The sequence below is a fragment of the Merops nubicus genome, unplaced genomic scaffold, assembly GCF_000691845.1.
Source record: "Merops nubicus isolate BGI_N331 unplaced genomic scaffold, ASM69184v1 scaffold13508, whole genome shotgun sequence".
Classification (NCBI taxonomy): Eukaryota; Metazoa; Chordata; class Aves; order Coraciiformes; family Meropidae; genus Merops; species Merops nubicus.
In genome coordinates, this window is record NW_008627858.1 from 21,597 (window position 1) to 44,373 (window position 22,777).

The 22,777-nt window shown below is 38.0% G+C and overlaps 1 protein-coding gene across 1 annotated transcript in view; it reads left to right on the forward strand.

Annotated features, from left to right (window-relative positions):
• The window catches only part of HECW2 (HECT, C2 and WW domain containing E3 ubiquitin protein ligase 2), a gene marked incomplete at its 5' end in the record, with an annotated part of 49,266 nt that overhangs the window by 21,591 nt on the left and 4,898 nt on the right, over window positions 1–22,777 (forward strand). Inside the window, 11 exons of the mRNA XM_008946492.1 lie at window positions 1,648–1,731; window positions 4,315–4,424; window positions 8,340–8,460; window positions 10,527–10,640; window positions 14,475–14,627; window positions 16,653–16,751; window positions 18,520–18,649; window positions 19,229–19,375; window positions 20,018–20,132; window positions 20,883–20,968; window positions 22,312–22,424. Of these exons, the coding sequence (XP_008944740.1) occupies window positions 1,648–1,731; window positions 4,315–4,424; window positions 8,340–8,460; window positions 10,527–10,640; window positions 14,475–14,627; window positions 16,653–16,751; window positions 18,520–18,649; window positions 19,229–19,375; window positions 20,018–20,132; window positions 20,883–20,968; window positions 22,312–22,424 (1,272 nt within the window). The remainder of the gene's footprint in view (window positions 1–1,647; window positions 1,732–4,314; window positions 4,425–8,339; window positions 8,461–10,526; window positions 10,641–14,474; window positions 14,628–16,652; window positions 16,752–18,519; window positions 18,650–19,228; window positions 19,376–20,017; window positions 20,133–20,882; window positions 20,969–22,311; window positions 22,425–22,777) is intronic.

Consider the following 22,777-nt stretch of genomic DNA (forward strand, 5'->3'; position numbering starts at 1 on the left):
GAGAGCATTGTACTTATACTGGTTTTAAACATGTAGCCAGGATCAAATCTAGTTGAAATCCACCACAGATAAAACTGAGAGGCTGTTAAAATAATATAAAAGGCTTCAGGCAAAGGTACCTATTACACATTAAACATAATTTGTATCCTAGCAGAAAGTAAAAGCCATATATTTGAAAAACTATCATTGGGATCACAGCTCTCTTTAGTAACCCCAAGAAGCTTTAGATTGCATTCATTTGGGGGACTTCACACCTTTGTTCACACAGGAAACATCTTTCTGGTTCCTGGTGGTGTTACCAACTAAATGCTAAGATATCTTCTGTAATCCACCATTTCTTTCCTCAAGCCTTGCCAGCTGGGCACTGATGCAAGCTGGAGTAGGCTTTGTAAGTGTCCAGGGACTGGGAGGCTCTGGGCACAGCCTGGCTGTGCCCCTTTTTCACCTTTAAATACGTAGTGCAAGTTAGCAGGGAATGTGTTTTAGGTCCACTCTTTGAGAAGGTCTTTATGCACCGTGATTTTACAGACAGATGGCAAGAAATTTGGTTTGATCCTTTTGATGAAACTGCTGTGCATGAAATGATGTGTTCCAGAAATTCATCTTGCAGCTTAAACTGTGCAGCTGCCATAAGCCTTGTTAGAGTGCTGATTGCATGGGTCATTTTTGACCTTCTTGACACTGTTGGTAATAGACAGTGGGGTAGATGGATGTCTGAGCTGAGCCAGTGCTGCTGGTTTTATGGGGTGTTCTTTACTCTTCTGTTTGTTTGGGGGTTTTTTCCTTTGAAGTTAGGACAGTTTTTACTGCACGGGTTCTACATGGGTTTGGTTTTTGTTTTCTTCCTGAAGAGTAAAGACAAATTAGAATTTATCTCTGTTGTACCATCATACACCTTGTACTGTTAGAGACAAAATAAAAGGGATGTACTTCTATTTTAAAATGCAAGAAAAAACTCTACAGTGAAAAAGAACAAGAATCTGCCAGGGAATTATTTTTAACATAGATCCTAAAAATCTTTCTATTACCATGCTCAGAGTTTAGGATGCACAGATTCCATAATAGTGACCCAACTGGGTCTGAGAGGAAGGCTGTGTGCTTGTGTCAGACAGTGGGAGGAAAATAGGACAAGGGTTTTCTGGAAGGTCTCTTAAACACAATGTGATGTGAAAACTCTGCTTTTCAAATCACAGGGGTGCCTTGTCATGTATGGCTTGCATTTCTGCAAAGGTTCAAAAAAGGGAGTACCTCTTTAAACAGCTCACTTCCAGAAGAGTCATGTCCTCCCGCAGGGCTCAGCCTCCTACTTTGAATTCAGGGGCACAGCTAGAGTGAACTTGAAGGATTTTATTTTTTTTTTAATTATTATTTTTTATATTCTGATTGGATGGCACCTGAAGCACCCTGAGCATTGAAGAGATGAAGGCGACAGGGTAATCATTCCTCAGAACAAATTAGCATTTTGATTGTGAGATTTTGCTACTCACGTGGACATAGAGTGGAAAGGGGAAAAAAAATGATTTCTGAAATACAGATGCTTACCCCTGAGGTTTTTATGATATACCCTGTACTTTTTCTTGTTGCTGTGGTGTACATTGCTGCCTTATTTGCAAAAGATCTTTTGGAATTCCTTTTTTGCTTACACAGGGAGAAGATCCAGTTCATCCGGACAGAGGGGACGCCTGGGCTGGTGCGTTTATCCAGCGATGCAGACCTTGTCATGTTACTCAGGTAGGCTCTGCTGCTGGAGATCCACCTGGGCAATACATTGTGGCAGCTCTTGGGGAGCCCTTCAGTGAGTAGTGCCTGCTCATTTAGTCACCTAATTGTTGCCCCTTCAGTGCTTGGACTTGCAGCTGGGAGAGCTACAGCTCAAGAGTCAGATATGGGTTTGCCCAGACCACCTTTTGTAGTCCTGTTGCATCCAGCTCTGATGTTTAGATAGGTGGTACAGTTTAGACCTCTTTGCAAGAATGTGCCTTGTGCTGCTTCAGGAATGCATCTGTTTAGTTCTGTGGTTTGGAAAGTCTGTATTTGTGAGCTTTCATACCTGAGATATGCTTTTATTACTTTGTCTTGCTGTCTCTTCACTGTGCTGTCAAGCACTGTCCCCTTTAATAAAGGGCATACCGTTAGAGAGTTCAACAAATGGGAAGTTGCTTCTTTACTATTTTTCATTTAAGCAATTAACTCAAAAAATAGGCAGATTTTTTTTTTGCTAGAATTGAACCCTTGTATCTTGATTTTGTATTCCCATCCATTGGAAAAGTGCATCAAGAAATTCACAAGTCCATTTAAAACTGAGTCTAGTGAAATGTGATTGGCATTAGTAGTAGTATTTTGAGGTCAGGTTGCATAATGATAATCCTTTCTGATCCCTCAATCTTTGAATTAATTACAGCTATATAAAAAAGATCTCATTTTAAAGCCATGCTGTAGCTTTTTTAAAATGTAAATATTGTTTCTTAAAAAATCTTTTAAGATTTTGTTTTGATATATAACACATGGAGATGACACAAGATTTACATAGAAAATTTTGGCCTCAGCTATTTGGTTTTAAAGAAAGATTGTATGAATGATTTTATCATTGCTTTCTGACTGGGTGTTGTTCCCTCCAGTGTTCTGTTAACAGCAAAGACTTCAAATAGTTCTTATAATGGAAATAAAACACATTCAAAATTTTGATTGAAAACTTGCTTTTGTAGAAAAGCAATAATTGGTATAACTGTTATTAAGATAAAAATATTGGCCAGTGCATCCCTGGAATAACTTTATAATATTCTTCATATTTTATTTCTCTTAATCAAACCTTTTAAAAAAAAAAAAGTCTAACTGAAAAGTGTTGCTTGAGGATTTCCTATCCATATTATTAATTATCTAATAGTACCATTGCCCTGAGGACATATTGATAAAATGTTATCTGTTCATCCATTACCTTCTTAATATGTTGGATGTTAATCCTAAAGACTGGACTGAGTTACTGGGAGTAACTTATTGTGAGTGAATACTGGTGTAGAATTTGTGAGGGGCTCTCTCCTTGGGAACACAACATTTTTTCATGTCCTTCAGTAAACATCAAGTTGTAGGTAACTAAAAATAAACCAAGCCCTATGTGCTTAGGGACAGAAGGGCAATGCATCACATGTTTAAAAATACTCTAACAATGGCATTATATTATGTTTCAGATGTTAAGAGGAAAGTATTTTTTGATTTCTTCTAAACATCTTGTTTGGTATAAAACACAAATCATCATTTTAACTCATTTTAATTCAAGATTCAAATAGTGGTTTATATTTTACCACATTTTCAGCATCAAAATGTGACTTGGAAGAGAGCAACACATAGTCATGCCTGTAAAAACAACTACTGGAAAATACCCATTAAAAAAAAAAATCCCATGCAAAAACTTTTTCTAGTTATTTGTTTGGCGAACAAACTTAGTAAGAAACATCTTTTATTTTAACATTGCTTGCATTAGTTGAGCTTTGTAGTGGATTGGCTTGATTCTGTAGCTTAATTTTAAAAAATAATATTTGCATTTTATCCCAATAGTTTATTCTTAGCTGTGTTGTGTTTAACATCCAACATAGGCTTTGATATCAGATCCTTTCTTGTATTAGATCTTCTGTCTCTTTTTGGATTTGCTTTTGCCAATTTTGGGAAAAAAAATGAAATTTTAATATATATACTAACTCTATGTACACAGAGGCAGCAATTAGGCTGCAAAAAGGTTACTGTTTTTCTCTTCAAGCTGTGTGGCAATAAGAGATGAACCAAGATGTAACTCACCCTGAAGAGGCTAGAGGTGATACCCGTTTCAGCAACAGTGCTAGCATAAAAGATAAATAACTTATGCCAACGAGCTTGCTATTCAATACACTCAACAAGCTCAGAGGTGATTCTTAATCCTGAAGGCTTAGAATGTTTGCCTCTGTTCCTGGTCTTTGTGCAGTTTTGCAGATCTTCTTCCTGGAAAGTGTGACTAAGGTTATTGACCTCTTCAAAATGAGAACACAACTGGAAAAAAAAGAAGGGGGGAGGGACAAATTTTAGAGGCTGATAGAATATATTTTGACCTTGCAAATACCACATTATGTATAGTGATGTCCAATGAAGTAGTAATTACTGGTTTCCAGTACTTTGAAGATCTGGTTGAGGGAATGGCAATAAACTATTTTGTAGCACTCTAAGTGTACGTAGTGGAAATAGGCTAGCAAAGAATGCAAGTTAGTAACTGGAGATTTATTCCTAGAAAGTGAAAAATGCCGTTCATTCAAATAAACATGTTATTTCTTATTTGGCCCTTTTTGCCAGCTTGTTTGAGGAGGAGATCATGTCCTACGTGCCGCCACATGCCTTACTTCATCCGAGCTATTGCCAGTCCCCACGAGGCTCGCCCGTGTCTTCGCCTCAGAACTCTCCAGGTAAGCTGCTCAGGCACAGCTTCTGCAGGGGCTCTGTGGAACCATTCCTCATACTTGGTAAAGACCAATTCCAGATCAGTAAAGCCAGTAAGACACTCCTGCACTCACAGAAGTCAGAGAACAAAAGGGATAGAAATTGGTTTCCTGTAATTTTTTACTTGCTTTCGAAATTGAAATTCACAGCAGCCTATAGCTGAGAACCTACAATTTGGCAACTATGATCTGTTCCCTTTTGTGGTTCCCAGCTTTTAGATGGGTAAAGTTACACGAGCTGAAGCACCTTCCAAGTGGTCAGTGAGCTTGTCACTGCAGTACTTTTATTATGATGGTATCTGTAAGATACTGCAGTAGAACTAGTCCCATCATTCAGTTTACGTTACAGTGCATGTAATGACTTTCCACCTTTCTGAAGATTGAGTCCTGTTTCTGAGGAAAGTCAACAAACGTGATTGCATTTGACTGTCAAACAAGAACCTTTGCTTTGGGCTCACAAGGTGTTTTGCCAGTAGAAAAGATTGCCCTATTACAACTTTAGAGGTTGTGATTTTGTTCTGACTTGTAAAACATGCAAACCTGTTTTTCATTGATGTGAAACAACTAAGTGAATGCTCATGCCAGGATCCTGTTGCCTAGAGAACTAAAAACATGAGATCTAATAACTGTACCTTAAAGTGCCAGTGCTAATGAGGTTGTTGAGCAATGACTGACAGTTTTATGTAAAGCTTGATTGTTGTCTCTTAACATGAGTTCAAAAGATAGCATATTGCAGCTATCTGGAAGTATACATGTCAGATTGGAATGAAATTGATGTTTCATGTATTAACTAAGTTACAACTAAATTATGTCAAGTATGACAAGTTCCATTTGACCCTCTGAAGGCTAAGTACTGCAATTGGAAGTTCATAGATATTGCTATTAGTTTTCTCAAGAAGATAGTAGGTGAGTAGAATCACTGCAGTAAATCAGAAGTGGCTTAAGGGGGATTTCTACAAATTTGAGCACAAAAGTAGACAAATAGAGATTGTTTGGGATGTAAAATTTGATCAGAAAGTGTACTGTGATTTTTATGAGCATTTCCCAGACGACAATCATAAAGAGCTTTGCCTGTTCAAGAAACCAGGTTAAAACCATTCAGAAACATGTCCTGAGTGGCAGCTTTTCCTGCTGCTGGATGGACGTAGGACCTCTGTAAGACCTATTTGAAGAAACTATCCAAAGACTCTTAATGATTTTATGGCATTCTGCAATGCAGCAAAATATAAAATGACAGATATTGATATTTTTTGATATATACATGGTTTTGATCTAATTGTTTCCCTTTGTTGTGGAAAAAAAAAAAGAAAAAAAAAAAGAAAGAATGAAATCTGCATGCATGCATCTTACTTCCAGCTGCAAAACTGGCAGTCTTCTGGGAGTAAAACCAGTTTTGGCTTCCAGAGTTGTAATTTCTTAATTACTAGTACCTGCAGCAAAGCACATGGGGCAGGCCTTCACTCCAACCAAGTAATCTCAAAATGCATTCAATCTTTAGCATGTGATCTCTTCATCTCTTCCTCCGAGTAGCAGCACACAGCAAAGAATGAACAGTGATTGGTTTCATTTCTTTCTCCTTAAAAACCATAAGCTCTATTCTATTCCACAGAAAAAATATAGAGAGACCATTGAATCTCCCTCTCTGTCTGCAAGTATGCCTGTTTGCGTTGGTGCACAAATGACTTTTTTGATGAGAAACTGTAAATAGCCCATCTTTTCTATGGAGGCTCTGTGTTTTTTCACCAGCTCAACTGGCTGTGCTGCACTGCACAAGGTTGTGTGTTAGGGATCCATTGTTCAGATCACTCACAATCGGTTGTACTTTCTCTTTTGGGAAAGATGAATAGGCATGAAGCTCCTTTTTACAGCTGCTTTAAAATAGAACCTTTTTGAAAATCAAATATGATTATCACATCACGGGTGTTTTTTAGCTCTTCATTAACATCTTTTGTTCCCAAGGCGGAAGTAATCACTCTAATTGCCCAGGAATTTCTTGGCATATGCATCTGATTTGCAACGAGGACCTGTCATGTGCTGGCAGAATAATACTCTGCTGATTTCTGAACCGTGAAATGATGTGTTACCAGATTTATGTTCTGCAGCATCCCTCAGCAAAAACTTCCTTCAGGGGTTAAGATTAAAGTATGCTTTTGCTGCGGGTGGTTTTTTTGGTGACTGCATTTTTGTACCTACTTTGACCCAAGGCAAAATAAACAAAGTAGAGGGAAAAGGGCAACAATTAAAAGGCTGTTTACAGTTTCAAGTTGCTGTGTTTTCTGGAGAGTTCAGCTGAGTGTACCATTAGAAGCCCGTGGTGCTCTCAGTAAAAGAGGATAATCACTATAGATTAAACCGTGACCTTGACTGGTTTTTCCAGAGGGATCCTTCATATTCCTATCGGAGCTCTGAGGGTTCCCTGACATTTTCCCTTCTTCCCACACATCATTCTTAAGCCAAGAACAAGTGGCAAGTCTCTTTCTGGTCAGACAGGTCTTTTAGAGACCTGTAAATGGCATTCAGGGTTAATACTGATCACTCTTGTTCTCTCTGATCTCTGCAGAGAGATCGACTGCAGCTCCTTCCAGCAACCACTTCCTCAGGATGTGCTCGCTGCCTTTCCCCTCGGCCCCATACACTTTGTGGCTAAGCAGGCTGCTCCTTCCCCTGCCCTCTGCCCACAGGCTGAGCAGATGCACGTTCTCTCTCTTTACTAATGTGAAATGTTGCATTCTATTGGTCTCTCTATTGGCTTAATATCATGCAGAGAGCCAAAAGAAAGCTCACGTAAGGAACTGATTGTCACTTCAGAGACAGAATCCTACTTATACACGCTTCTAAACTCTTCATTTGTGTTTCCAGTGCATTATGGGCCTGTTGGGTGACCACCTGTTGCAGACAAGTATTTAACAACCTGTGCCTACTGTAGGGTGTGAGAAAGTTTAAATGTCCTCTTGAGGTTTTTTGTGAGGGATATCTACACAGCCGTGCAGGGGAGGAATTTAATGCTATAAAAACTAAGAGTGAGAAGGTGAAGGTAAAAGGGCTAAGCTTGACTGCCTCTCTAGCACACTGTCCTGCAATCAAATCCATTGAAATCATTTACCTAGGGAGGGAGTGGAAGCTCTAATGATTGTGTTATTCAGAAGAGATCAGACTAAACACCTCATTTGTATATACTGGACCTGTACATGCAGATGTGGAGTTATGCTATTGTTTTGGCATACAGATCTCATTTCTCCCAAGAAACTGACCCTCAAAAGCAGTTTTTCAACAACAAATCACTTAGATGACTGTCATGGATGTTCCTGCAGTCACGTGTGAAAAGTTCTACAAACTTCAATTTAGTAGTCTTTCCATTCTTCTAATGTTTGTCTTCCCTGTACTTCCCCAAGGAAAAAAATTCTACTAGGGATTTTCCAAAAGTTTTGCTTCTTCAGATTTATGACTTGAACCGGGGACACAGCAGAGTACAGTCTGTTTATGCTTCATTTCTGAGTTCTTGTTTTTCCTAATAATATTAAAACCAGAACAGAGCAGAACATTTATTGCATGAGCTATTTTAAAGGTTAGACATAAAGTGTATTTGACACACACACAAAAAAATTAATCTTTCCAGTTGATTCCTCTGTTTTTGTAATCCATATTTTGCATTGACCTGGATTTGCTCTTTTAAGACTTAGTTTAGAAAGATGATACTATTGGAAATGAGCAACCAAAAAGTTTGGATGCAGAGCAGACTTGAAGATATGCAGCTTTTACTCTTTATAAAGGTGACTAAACCAAACATACACCATGATTTTTGCAATGAAGGAGTCTTTTTAGGAGAGGATGGGACATTATTCATGTCACTACAGCTCATTCTTTGCCTATTGCTTCCTGCAGGTACTCAGCGTGCCAATGCCCGAGCTCCAGCTCCCTACAAAAGAGATTTTGAAGCCAAGCTGAGGAACTTTTACAGGAAGTTGGAGACTAAAGGATATGGACAAGGCCCAGGGAAATTGAAGTATGTTGAAGAATCTGATGGAACTGGATTTGTTTCTTAGGCAGCCTGCCTCATCTTGCATGTCTACGAGCTTCTTCCCACTAGAAGGAATGCAGATGTTATGGTTGTCCTTGCACTTCTGGAAATACAAAACCTGTCATAAAAGACTTAGTGCCAGCATGTGATTCATAGCAGAAGATACAGCAAGTTCTGAGCACTTATTTTCTATGTTTCCTCTGAGTATATTTTCATACAAACAATAATACCAATACAGTGCCAGAAACCACTCTGGGAAGAGGCATGCACAACGGGAGACGTCTGAATTCCTCCACAGCAATTGCTATGATATAAGCAGTCATATTTTTTCATGTCTTTTTCCAATGAACAGAATAGATAGGCTTACCTTTTGTATTGATATCACAGTCCTCTTTTACTAAGGAGGATTCATAAAATTAAATGTTACTGAACTGTAAGGATTGCCTTAAAAAACAGCTAATATTTTTATTTTAGCACTGAATGCTACAGTGCTTGGAGTGAGCTCTTTCCTCCATTTATTTGATAATTGTGTGGTTATATTAAGGATCATCATAATCATAAGATACTTTCATAATCTTGTAAACTATCAAGTCTTGTGCCAGCTATCAACCTCTGATAGTTAGATATTCTTGTAGTGGCCATGAGGCACCAGAACTTATTTTTAACCATTTATTCTATTATAATAGGAGGGTAGGGGTTTTGTTTAAATTTTTTGTTGTTGTTATTTTTATTTCCCTCAGCCAGTCACTTCTCACATTTTGCAGGGATGTAGGCAGAGCTCAGATTTCATTTATGTGAGCTCGTTAAAAGTTTTCCACAACTGAAAAGGGATTAAAATAGCATTGTTTAGACAATCTTAAGAGGCAGGGGTTGGACACTGTCTGCCTATGATATAAAGATATCATAAACACTTAAAGCTGAATCTCTGAAAGTTTTGTCATGAATGGTTGGGTAAATAGCTAGTAGAAGAGCATGGCATTTGAATCCTGTAAGATCTATTACATTTCTTGCACCTTTTTTTCCCCTGATCTATTTGCCATTACACTGGATTCTTAAGCAAGAATAACAGCTTGATTTTTGAACAGTTTTCTCTGTGTTCCTTTCCCAGGCATACAGTGGCCTGCTCCTTTTTCTTTTTTTAAAACAGAGCTCCAGCACAGCTTGCATACTTGCCTGGGTCCTTACTTCCCAGGTACCTTGCCAGTTCCTGGCCCCTCCAATTCTGAGTCCTCTTCAGGATAGCACAGTGCAATCACTGACTAATCTCTGCACAAGCAGTAAGGCCAGCAAGAATTTGCAAGAGTCTGTGTGGCAGGGTAAGCTACCTCTCTGTGGGCAGCAGCAGCTCCCAGCTTCAGTCAAACACTCACACAAGGCACTATTTTAATACAAAGCAAGCAAAGTTTCAGGAAACTATACACTTTATTGGCAGTAGATAAAATGTTCCAGTAAGGAGGATTCTTTCAACTCTTATTTTAGATCCTTATGACACTTCCTCACTCTCACAATTTTTCTTTTTCAAGCTACATTATGTTTTCACATGTGATGCATCAGTCTGTTTTTTTACAAATGATTGTCATTCCTTTTAGACTTTTTGTCCCATCACACTTAAACTGGGGAATAATGTAGGGATGTGTGATACTGGAGTTATCATCCAGTGACATCCCTATGTTTTTATCCTTTTCCTTGTTAAAAGATTGATTTTTACATAAAAGGTTAGATTCTTGCTTACTGACTGATTTAAAGACCTAGGCTCACAAAGGGATTTTAAACTTAATGAAAATGCTTTTTTCAGGATCTTTCCCACTGAAGCCTTTAATTTAAGGAAGAAGCAGGGTAGAAAAAATAAAACTACTCTTCTTTGTTCAAGAGAGATTTTACTGAAATTCTAAAGATAGACTAAGAGACAGAAGCTGCCTGATCTGGATCAAATTATCCAGCAGAAACATGTATCTCAATGAAGTCACCCTGTTACCTTGCACTGTACATCGATGTTTCCAACTGTGCTTCATGTTGGTGAATTGGTGTTTCAAAATTATTTTGCTCTTCAGATTAATCATCAGGAGAGATCATTTGCTAGAAGATGCCTTTAACCAGATCATGGGCTACTCAAGAAAAGACCTGCAGAGAAATAAGCTCTATGTCACGTTTGTTGGGGAAGAAGGGTGAGTAGAACAGGGAAGTAAATGTGATCTCAGAACTCAGTGTGTCTTGCAGCTGCTGTTTCACCAAACTTCTTGTGGTCTGCACTGAAAAGAGGAAGAATTACAGTCAGGAAATGCCACATACATAAACCTAGAACACACAACTGTTCAAGATGACTTTTTAGGCGTTGTGAAATGTAATGTATCCTGCCTTTGCAGAAGTAATGCATGTGTTTATATGAATTTTCACAGTTGTTGGTGTGTGTTTCAGAATATTGCTGGGAAAGCAAAGAAAAAACAAACAGCTTTCTGGTGTTATTCCTATGTTTTTTCAGTCAATACTGATATTATACTTCCAGTACTTGTAAAAAGACAGCTGCCATTTCTTGGAGGCAGGATGCTTCAAGAAAAGGCTAGAGGCTCAATCCTTAATTCAAATCCTGTCTGAGGCTATGGGAGCTGGAAGCTGTCTGTGCTACAGGAGGCTGGGGCCTGGGTCACAACTAAAAGTAACCAGGCTGTTGCTGGTTGTCAAAGAAACACAAATATTCCTGACATTTCAGCCACTTCATAGAATGCTCAGTCTGTGTCTAATAAAAGTCTAATATGTTATAGGTAAAGCAAGATCATAGAATCATAGAGTGTTTAGAGTTGGTAAAGACCTTTAAGGGTCGTCCAATCCCCCTGCAGTGAGCAGGAACATCTTTAACTAGATGAGGTTGCTCAGAGTCTCATCCAACCTGACATTGAATATTTCCAGGAATTGGGGCATCTACAACCTCTGTGGGCAACCTATTCAAGCATTTTACCACCCTCACTGTAAAAATTTTCTTTCTTACATGTAGTCTAAATCTGCCCTCATTTAGTTTAAAACCATTGCCTCATGTCCTGTGGTTAGATTTTTTTTGCTAGTGAAACTGGAACAATTTAACACTACCTACCTCTTTGGTATCTTGATTTGTGCCCCCTTTGTCAGGCTATAAAGCTTACTGCCTTAGGCACAAATATTTGCATTGATATATTTAGCTGTAGTGTGCATTATTGCCATGTGATGTGTGAGTCTTTAAAATAGCCAAGTTGTAATAGAAACATCTCATACAAGATTAGATAAAATTAATCTGTCTTTGAAACCCCCTAAATCCAGTTGTTTGTGTGAAGTTCGCCCTGAAGTGCTTAGTGTTAATAAGGACTCACTGAAGTCTTAGAAGATGTTGACAGCTGAGAGCCAAGTGTGGACTTGTTCATACAAATGATATCCCCATGCTGTCTGAGGAGAAATCAGAACTGGAATGACGAGGCTGGTGCAGGGTGAGATTACACTCTATTGACAGAGCAGGGTGGAGGTGCAGGAACGAGGCTGTTTTACTCAGCCCTGCCAGCCTTTACTGCCACAGCTACAATCTCAACTCAGATTTAAAAATGAAAGGGAGAAATTCAACATCATACGTGAGGTCTAGAGATTGATCCCAACAGACTGTCCCCTTTCATCAGCCATCAGGCTTTTGCATTTCATTGCTCAGCACCAGGAGATGAAGAGTGACCTGGAAGTGGGGGCCAGACGTCCTGTTCCCATGATACCCAGCTTTACACAGGGCTCTCTTCTTCATGGAAGAGTGCGTGTTAATTAAGAGCAAAGTCAAATTAAAATGACCTCAATTCTCTATTTACAAATCTGTGTTTTGAATGAAGAAAGCGTGTGTGCAAGCAGTATTGTTTCATCAGAGATGGTGCAAGGGTATGGATCACATCAAGCTATTCATTTAGTTAGGTGTAGAAAGACAGGTCAGGGTGGAGGAGAGGGGAATGATGAGGAGGAGGAATACTGAAAGTTAATTGTTTCCTATTTGCTCTTCCTTTTCCTTGCTGTAAGTTTTTAAGTGGGAGTTTGCTTTTGCATTTCTTTTCCTTTTGGTGAAGAGGTGTAAGTCTTAAAGTAATGAGTTGGTCATGACATCCTCACAAATCAAAATGTTTTATTCACTATTGATTTATTAATGTACAAGTTAGTAAGTGGGGACAACTCAGACGTAGTTATTGCTGTTCATATGATTTTTATCATGTCTCATGTTTGCTATCTTCCTTGACCCTTTAATTTCTAGTCATGCAACTGTGATGCTAGTTTCATGTTTTTACACTAATACTTCATGTGGTGATAAATGAAGAAAGCTTTAATATAAAGAATATGGTTTCTTATTTTCCCCAAGTTCTACTAACTATTAGCAGAAGCTGCTTTGCATTTAACAGTGGTGAATCTGAGGTATTAATGGTGCTTCCTAGGAGACATGAGTCATGTTGCCAACAACATATTACTCTACTGAATACCCAAATGCCCCACAGTTGCAGCTGTTGTGTGGTTGCATACCTCTTGTATGAAGTTTTCTCACCCTTGTGCCAAGCCTTTAATTGTGGGATAAATCCGACTGGCAGTGCAGGGTTCTCCTGATTGATTTATTTAACATGACTCACAGTTAACTCTGCATACAAAAGGAGCTGTATGAAATGGCTAGTAGTCAAGCACACAGTTTCTCTAAAGATTGGAATCATTTTATGAGTCTGATTACCCAAGAAGTTTGCAAGAGTTTTCGAGATGACCATTAACTTGATCCTGGTATTTGTGCCAAGATTAAGGTCCAACGGTTGTCCATGATGGCAAACCCCTTTGGGTTTTTTTCTGCATTTTGAGGATGGAATCTGCCCTTCTTGCCAGGGTAAGAATCTGTTTCAGTACTTCACTTCTGAAGCTTAACAGAAGCGAAGTGGTTCCAAATGACTGAAGGGAAAATGTTTTTCACTCAACAGAGGAAAGAGGCTTTGTCCTCAACTTGATAATGGCACCTAGCCTTTACTTTCCTGACAACTTCATCCTCAAAAACAACTCACCTCTGTGTTTGTCTTTGGTACAAGTTCAGGAGCCAAAACATGAGTAGCAGAAGTCCTGTGTGGAAGCTGACCTTCCCTGTGATACTTCTCTGTGCATTATCTTAGTACTAAAGCAAGACCTTCTTAAAAGTCAGGTGTCAAATTGTCAATGTGTAGAAGATATATCTGTATATATACTTGTTAGGATTATAATGGTGTCTGTTCCCCCACAGGAAAACCCCTAGTTTTCTGTTTTCCAACTCTACCAGAGCATTAATTTTGTACTTATTTCACTGGTGACCTGCAGCATAATGTCAAAATTCAGTCTCAGTGCTTTATCAGCAATAATGAGTTTGTTTATGATTTAGGAAGAAGGGGTTATTTGGATTCCTTTTTCAATAATACTGGAATCTTGAAATAGCAAAAAGAAAAAAAAAAAACAAAACACCACACCAAGGGAAATGCACTCTCCAAAAGACATTTAAGTGCACTCAGGTTTGGAAGACAAACAAGAAAATTTAGACCAAGAAAGATAAATCACTGAAGTAATCTCAGATTATATTGCTAGGGAAAACAGAAACATTATCCTTCAAATTATGTTATTGTTGTAAGTCTGCAAAGACAAAATATGAGCATTGTTCATTTTCATGCTTAATTTGTCAGCTACAGATAGGTCTAATGTTGGCTTTTTTTCATGTCTCCTTCTCCTCCCAACCCCCATTATTTTGTTATATTCCTGTGGTGAAGAGGCCATTATAGCTGGAGCCAAATTTTTTTTTATGAGTGCAGCCCACATCGAGCACTTCATTCCATTGCAGAATAGTTCTGTGACGACTTCACATGCTTTGGCATTAAGCAGTCTGCAGGATAAGGTTTCTGGTTAAAATCTTAAGAAATTTTAATTAAAATATAGCATGAGGAAAGTAGATTAAAAAAAAAAAGCATTTCTTTGCACAGAGAGAACACTTTATAGTAATGTCAAGTTTCTCTTTAAAGGTTGGACTACAGTGGACCTTCAAGAGAGTTTTTTTTCCTGGTGTCTAGAGAGCTCTTCAATCCATATTATGGTTTGTTTGAATATTCAGCCAATGATACCTATACAGTACAAATAAGCCCCATGTCTGCTTTTGTAGACAATCACCATGAGTGGTAAGAATTATTTTTCATTTTGTTTTTTAGATATGATTTCTGTTGTTCCTACTTGTAAACAACTGCTCATAACAGCTCAGACATATAACACAGAAACTGATCTTTTAAACCAGCAGCAAACTAATTGCATTTCTTTATACTTTCCTAGTTGTGTTTTCTCTTGTGGTTTTCAATGATCTTATTTCTCACAAGGTCAGCAAAACTATGATTTGGAACGTGCACCATGGGATTCTCTAACAAAAGACCTTTGCATTTCTTGTGCCTTACCAGTCATTTTGTGAAAGCAATATTAGCCTCTTATGCATTAAAAGTGCATTAAAAATAAAATAAAAAAAACCACAAACAAACAAAAAAACCAGAAGACTGAAATGCTGACTGAGAAGATTAAGGGACATTTCAAACAGGTGTTACTGTATGTAATTTGTTTCAGTCTTCCTAAAGAGTACAGAGGTCTTCTCAGTGGAAAAAATGTATCTATTGGAAGGAAATCTATAGAGATATTTTATTGGGGATGGAGGGAAGACTGCTTGTTTCAAGCAAAGTCTGTATGTACACACACACTTGGAAAATAGTTATCAAGGATTTTCACATAATCCCATTTCCACAATTATAAGCCAGTTCAAATCACCCTCGGTTGATTTAAGCCATGGCATCACCACAAATCTGCAAAGCTGTGCTGTGAATGTTAACAGAGAATTCTGTTGTGTAGGTAGCTGGGTTACAGCAATGGGGGAATGACAGCTGCTCATCTGTGTAGGACAGATGTGTGCTGAGTTCTTATTTATTGGAAGCCAGTTATGAAGAATGAATATCAGAAAGGAATCTCATGATTAGTTTGAGGAATTAATATAAAATTAAATGGTTGGCTGCTTCCAGCTCAGATAGTTGAAGCAGCCTACATGTTGAACTACAATACTGAAACAATAAATGGCAAATGCTGTATTGGAAAAGCAGAATGGCCTGGCCAGAAGGAGAGAAGAACCCCTTACATGTTCTGCAGCATTTTGTATTCATCCCTGGCTTCTGCAGTGCTGGACCAGAGGCCTTGGGGGTGAGGGAGGCGTGATCCCTTCTCTTTCTGGGAGTGCTGGTGCCAGTGACAGCACTGGTCTTGTGGCTAATTCAGAAAATTCAGCTGTGACAAGCAATTAGGCATGGAAGGAGAAGGCTCTGCTAGTCACATCCTCATCTTGCAAACCGTGTGTGCAGGCACGTATAATAAAATTCTAATCTTTCCAAGAAAAATGTGCTGAGGATGCCTGAAAAGAAAGTTTAAGAAATGTTATTCCAGACATGTGGAGGATTTTTCACAGCGGGGCTTCATTCTCGTAGGAATATTTGCAAAGACCCTGTTATTTCAGAGTTGCTTCTGTCTGATCTCAAATCCATTAGACTCTCTCTCTCTCCCCCAACTACTTACACACCCAACAAAATGAAGAGAATAGGTGAAGAGAGGGGAGAGAAGGAGACTCTGTAGATTCCATTGACATAGGGCTGGACAGCCATGTGATACATTAAAAAGACTTCCACCCACTGTTTGTGAAAATACATCTAGAACTCCCTAATCATCAGTCAGAAGAGGGAGCAAGGAGCCACTGTCAGAAGACAGAAGGAACTGTCAGGCTGGGAAAGAGCAGAAAAACCTTTGGCCTCCCAGTGACATGAAAACAAGTTAATCCTAGGTGGGGTGTGTAAGGAAAATAGACGGTGTCTGTCATTTTGCAAGATGTGCTTTCATAAAGAGGCTGGTCTGGCAGGGCTTGATTTGTTTAATAGGGATTTGACATTTTGAGAAGCTGCAACTTAGGTATCTGAGGGATTTTCCACACCCTGCAGACTTGCATTTTTTTTTCTGTGCCTTCCTGAGAATGGAAAAGAAACACAAGAACAAAGCTATGCCTAAACTGTGGTATTTTTGTTATCTGATTCGAAAATGCTGTTTGGAAATATATGTAAGTTTTGATGACAGAGCAGTGCACAAACCACAAAGTTTCAGTATAACGATTGTAACTCTTTCTCTTCCAGGTTCAGGTTTAGTGGTCGAATTCTTGGTCTTGCTCTGATACATCAGTATTTGCTAGATGCCTTTTTTACACGACCCTTTTATAAAGCCCTCCTCCGAATGTGAGTAGAATTGTCCACTTTTTTCTTTGGTTCCTTCCCCATGGATGATGCCATTTTGTGTATGGATAAATGGTGGCATTTTATTGTCAAGAGGATAAGCCATTATTTATAATTCAATCATTTCGTTTCAATCCAGGACTTTTAAAAAAAAGTTTACTTGTTTCTGCTTATCATTGCTAGCCAGTTACCTAATAACTCAGAGTGTTGCTTCTGGTCAGCATGAAAACCTCATGTTTTGTTTTAGCTGTGTTATCAGCTTTCTTCTACAGAATCTTACGTTTGAAGTTCTACAATGAAACGCTGTGGTTTAATTCCAGATATGAATAGAGTTCTTATTCATTTGTCTTGTAATGACTCACAGCATCGGATATGAATCACTTTGTAACTTAGACTGCAAGACCCATTCTCAGAGGTAGACTGATGGCAACTTCCATTTTAAGGAGCTTTACTCTGGTACACTCTAGACTTCATTTGCAGAATTGATACTCCTGTTCTGGCTGAATCAGTGAGAGCTGCACTTGCTCAGCATCTCTGGAATTTAAGATCTAATGAACTTAAGGTGCTTCACTTTTTGTACTCCATTTGCAAGCTGTTTTTGAGAAGTCTGGAAGGATGTTTTTTGTATTTAAAAAAAAATCATACATCCTAGTAGTGTGGAGAATGCATCCATTACTATTGTACATCCGTTTTTAAAGTCATTTAAAGTCACAGCATCATTTTAATAAGTATGGTGACTTACCACAGATGGATTTTAATAGCAATATTGTGTAACTGTCAGATTAATTGTTTAATTGGTGGTTCTCTAAACAGTAAAATTAAAAATGAAAGGCAGCCACCTTTGTGCACAGCCTAATTCATGCAAGTTCCCCATCCAGGCCTTGGACCTTTGCTTTCTTCAGAACTGATGAGCCATCCAGACTACCTCAACAGATGGCACTTTGTGCCAGATCCATCAGCTTTCTTTGTTGTTGAGGTTGTTGTAGGTAGGGGCTGTAGGATATCTCCTAAGCTACTCTAAAGGTAGAGAGCTTTTTCTGACTTTATACAGACCCAAAAAAAGAAGCAGACAGGGAACCCAGCAGCTGAAAAGCCTTAAGTAAGGAATAGCCCAGTGTCCTATTTCACGTGGAATGGGACTTGAGGGGTGCAGAATAATGACAGAAATTGTCACCATGTTGTAAAATATTTTTAACAGTGCAAAACTTGGTGCAGTAACTGTTAAAGGTAGAAAGGGGCAGTTGGCTGACAAGTCTGATTTGTAAAAGAAGGAACCAGGTAAGGGGAAATGGGCCAAAAAATCAGATGTTTCTGTGGTAAGTGTGATATCTAAACAGACTTCTTCGCACAATGGAGGCGAGAGAGGTGGCAGTGTAGTCACAGGAGCAGAAAGGGTACTAAATGCTTCTTATAAAAACTTATCTTTTCTTATTATTTGAATTTTTTGTCTCTTCAATCTATGTATTTTCCTAATTCCAAAATATTCTTCACAAGAAACATGGGACAGAGTCACCACAAGCTTGAAAAGCAACATGTCTTCAAATTAATAAAATCTGGAGCTTTGTGTATTTAAACATTCTTTTTTGTTATACAGTAGCTGCTATTACGAGGCAAATAAACAGATTGGAAGGAGTGTCTTCTTTATTCTATTAATTTTTCTTTTGGCTCCCATTCTCATCCTGTTTTTCAGGACTGTCCTATCTGATTTCAGCTACTGAGCACATGTTACTGATGTCATCTGTACTTGTGTTTTCTTCTTGCTTCTGTATAGACTCTGTGACCTGAGTGACCTGGAATATCTCGATGAGGAGTTTCACCAGAGTTTGCAGTGGATGAAAGATAATGATATACATGATATCCTAGATCTCACTTTCACTGTAAACGAAGAAGTTTTTGGGCAGGTATGCAAGATCCTTAATTTAATTTCCTTTGTCTGCTGCTCGATAAACATGTGTTTGGACAGAAGAATGACTGGCATTCCATGCTGATTTGAACCTGTCTTTATAAAATTCTTGGTGATGAAAACAATGTTGAAACCTAAGGAGGAATTATTATTTGTAACCAGTCAAGCATGTCTTCCTGGTTAAGGGTATTTTCTGGAGAATATCTGAAATACCAAAATTTTGGATTACTCTGCTGGAGGTAGTTTACCTGAATTTAATTGCAGCAGAGTTAGCATTCAAAAGTATTACAACACCTCTGTTAGAATATTATTTAGAAGACTTTACTATTTTAGTCATTGTAAAAATTGTTTCTTCTTCTCAGCTGATGCTTCATGCTATATATGAAGATTCTTCAGACTAAATGGGATTTTAAATATTATTTTATCCAAAAAGAGGTCTAATTTCACATGTTCCAGTTTGCTAAAGTCAGTCTTGGCTAGTGCTTTTGAGGAATTAATTCAACTTAAAAATTAAAATTCTTACAATTCTTTTGTCTTTATAACACTGTGTTGTCACTTGGTCATTTTTTTCCCTAAGATCACAGAAAGGGAACTAAAGCCAGGAGGTGCCAACATCCCAGTCACTGAAAAGAACAAGAAAGAATATATAGAAAGAATGGTGAAATGGAGAATTGAGAGAGGCGTTGTACAACAGACAGAAAGTCTAGTTCGTGGCTTCTATGAGGTAAAAAACTCCAAAATTAAATTTACTTTCTTCCTTTATCCTCCCCAAATATTTTTTTCCTCATATTCATTTCCCAAATACAGCATCCCAAAAGGCAGATACATAAGTAATCAGAAGTGAGATATTGGGAGTGAGAGGTGGGAATTAAAAAAGTCTATTTTGTTAGTCATTGACTTAAACACTGGGATTATATATTTTCTTTAAACTGGCAAATACTAATGATGATTATTCATCTATTTAGCACTGAGTGCTTGCTAAAGTACTGTTTCCTCATGGGGCTTTTGAGGTATTTTTGTGTGCCTGCCATACTCAATGTAAGACAGTAGAGTGTATTTTAAGGTATTTCTGTCCTACCTGTTTTAACAGGGACAACTACATCCTATGTATTAAACTTAATATTTCCTGAAATATTTCAATATAATTTTCAAACAAAATTCTCTGCTAATCACAGTGATCTTCTAATGAAACTGAATGGAACGGCAGCATAGGAAAAACTCCATTTATTTGTCTTTAAAAACAAACAAAAAATTCGTTCTGTTTGTGAGAGAAATCTTACCTGCTTAGTAGCAGGTGAGACTTTTTTGGGGAGGCATGGATCAATAAATGAAGAACTGTTGCTCTGCATTTTATTTCTCTTTGCAGGTGGTTGACGCGAGGCTCGTGTCCGTATTTGATGCCAGAGAACTGGAACTGGTTATAGCTGGGACAGCAGAGATTGACTTGAGTGACTGGAGAAATAATACAGAATATAGAGGAGGTGACCTTGATTTTGAATTGTTCACTGGCAATGTTGGGGTCCCTGGGATTACCCAGTTTCTAAGACACTAAAGAACTGTTCCATGAGAGACGTCTTTAGTGTCTTCGGAACTTCTGTGACTAAATTTCTGTTAGGAGAAGGTAATTTGTCCATTTTAGTTTGCTTCCTTGCTTCCCCATGCATCTCATCACTAACTGTTCTTGTCTGGAGAGATAACAGAGCAGTCTTCTCCACAGAAAGTACTCTGCTCACCTGCACACTAGCAGAGTTCCACCCAGACACTGGGGAAAAACGGAAATGGTAACCATTCTTAGTAGGAACTCGCTCTTTTCCACTCAAAGAAGACTGGAAATTTGATGTAATCCCAGTGACTGCAGGCTGTAACTTGAGAACAATGGAAGATTTGGGAACTACTCTAAGAGAGATGATTGCAGGACCATTAATAGCTTTAGATATACAAAAAGTACAGCACTGGAATATTTCAAGGATTGGCGGACTGGCATTCCCATTAATGATGGAAGAAATGCTTGCAAAAGAGATTTCACTCCTTTTTGTCATAGTAAATTAATTCTGTATTTAAGATTCTTAAGCATTTAAGTGTATTATTCTGTCATCTCTTGTCTTTTGCTGCAATTGGATAAGAAATATGGCATTATTGTGATTTGGGCCAAACCAGGAAAAACTTGTTAACCATTTTCTCAGCCCCTTTTGTAGCACCTTAAGGTACAAAGGCTCTTCTTGTTTTGACAGGTTATCATGACAATCACATCGTAATTCGGTGGTTCTGGGCTGCTGTGGAAAGGTTCAACAATGAACAACGACTGAGACTTTTACAGGTAAGAAATCAGCTCATCTGTATAGAAATAGTATGCATCATTAAAATTACAGCTCACAGCTATTTTTATAGATTTCTAGGTTAAAAAAATACATTTAAGAGAAAGTATCTGATGTCAATAATCCTTTACTATTGTTTGATTAAAGTACATGAAGGACTAATAGAGATAGAAAAAGAAAACTGTGTAAGTGGCTATATCATTAGGTAGAAATATTAATAATACTTGTACAGCTTTGGAAGGAGAAGCTTAGATAGAAGTTTAAATGCCTCAAATTAGAAAACAGTGATGAAAACCTGAAAATAAGACCAACTCCATTTTTACTAAGTCAGGCTGGAGAATCCAGTCATCCTGCTGATGAAGGACAAAAACCTCTCAACACAGGAATATTTACACATTTGGGTTTACTACTGAGTTAAATTTTTTAAATGCAAGTTATTTTCATGATATTTGTAAAGAAACAGAGGAACCCCCACCCCAAGCAATACCATGTTCTTCATCTGTTCTGAAACCTACTGTTTTTAACAAACCAGAATCTGCATCTGATCATTGAGTTACCTATATGAGTATGATGAAGGATTTTCTTTTTTTATCTCTTTAACTACTTCAAAAAGGTCTGTAAAAAGTAGTGTTGGTAACATTTGTTGGAGAGCCAGATATATGTGCTTATATGTTCCTATCACATCTGTTAGTCAAAAGTTTTATCATATCCAGATCATTAAAAATTAAGTAGCCTCTGATCTGTCAGAAAACGTTGGATCTGTTCACAACAGGTTATAACTAAATCTGCTCAACAGGCAGCTTTTCAGCAATGCTGAAATGTAAAAAAGGTATGAAGAGTGGTATGTTGGTGACCTTCTACCTAACTTTCAGAATTTAGTCCTTTTCTAAATACTATATTGCTAAATACAGTATTTAATAATGGTTTATAAAGAAATTGCAATCCACATAGGAAAAAAAGCATAATATGAAGCTATTATTTTTTTTTAATTAGTTCCTCTTAATACAGAGTAAAGACAGTACAGAGTAACTCAGGCCTCAGTTTAAGTAAGTTGATATTAATAGTGGTTTATTCTACAATATTTATGCAGCATGCTTACTCTTCCTAAGAGAAGCCTTTGAAGAAAATGAATCTGATAAGTTGTCTCTCCTAAAGCCCTATCAGGAAATGACCTGTTTTCCCTTATCCACTTAAAGTAGCATTTGCCCCTTGTGCCTCATAAATTTCCTTATTTTGCAAATGCCCTTATATAATCATTTGGAATTCAGTGGGTATGCTGATAGAAATAAATTTCCTACCTGGCTCATCAGTGTGTGCAGCACTGGTGATTGGTTTGTGCTGGCAGTTTGTTACAGGCACGTCCAGCATCCCTTATGAAGGCTTTGCCTCTCTGCGGGGGAGCAATGGTCCCAGAAGGTTCTGTGTGGAGAAGTGGGGGAAGATCACTGCTCTTCCAAGGTACAGCTGCTGACACCTGTATTGTAATGCTGATTTGATGGAAAATTATATGAGGATAACTACTTCTGAATCTGATTTTGTTATATTTGATTAAATGTGCAAGTATTTACTTACTGAACATGCAGTTCATCACTTATGACCAAAAATTGATATGAATTAAAATTAAGTAACACTTGTGACTGTGTGTGAGTGAAAGCTTAGTATCAGAGTGTTTGCATTAGACACACAGCCTTTATTAGTGATGTTAATTTTTATGCTCTGTCTTATGTCAGGAGTGTTAAGAAATAAGGTGAAGATTTCCAAGGGGGTTCAATGGAAAAATGGGAAGAGGGTAAAAGAACAGACTTGAGAGT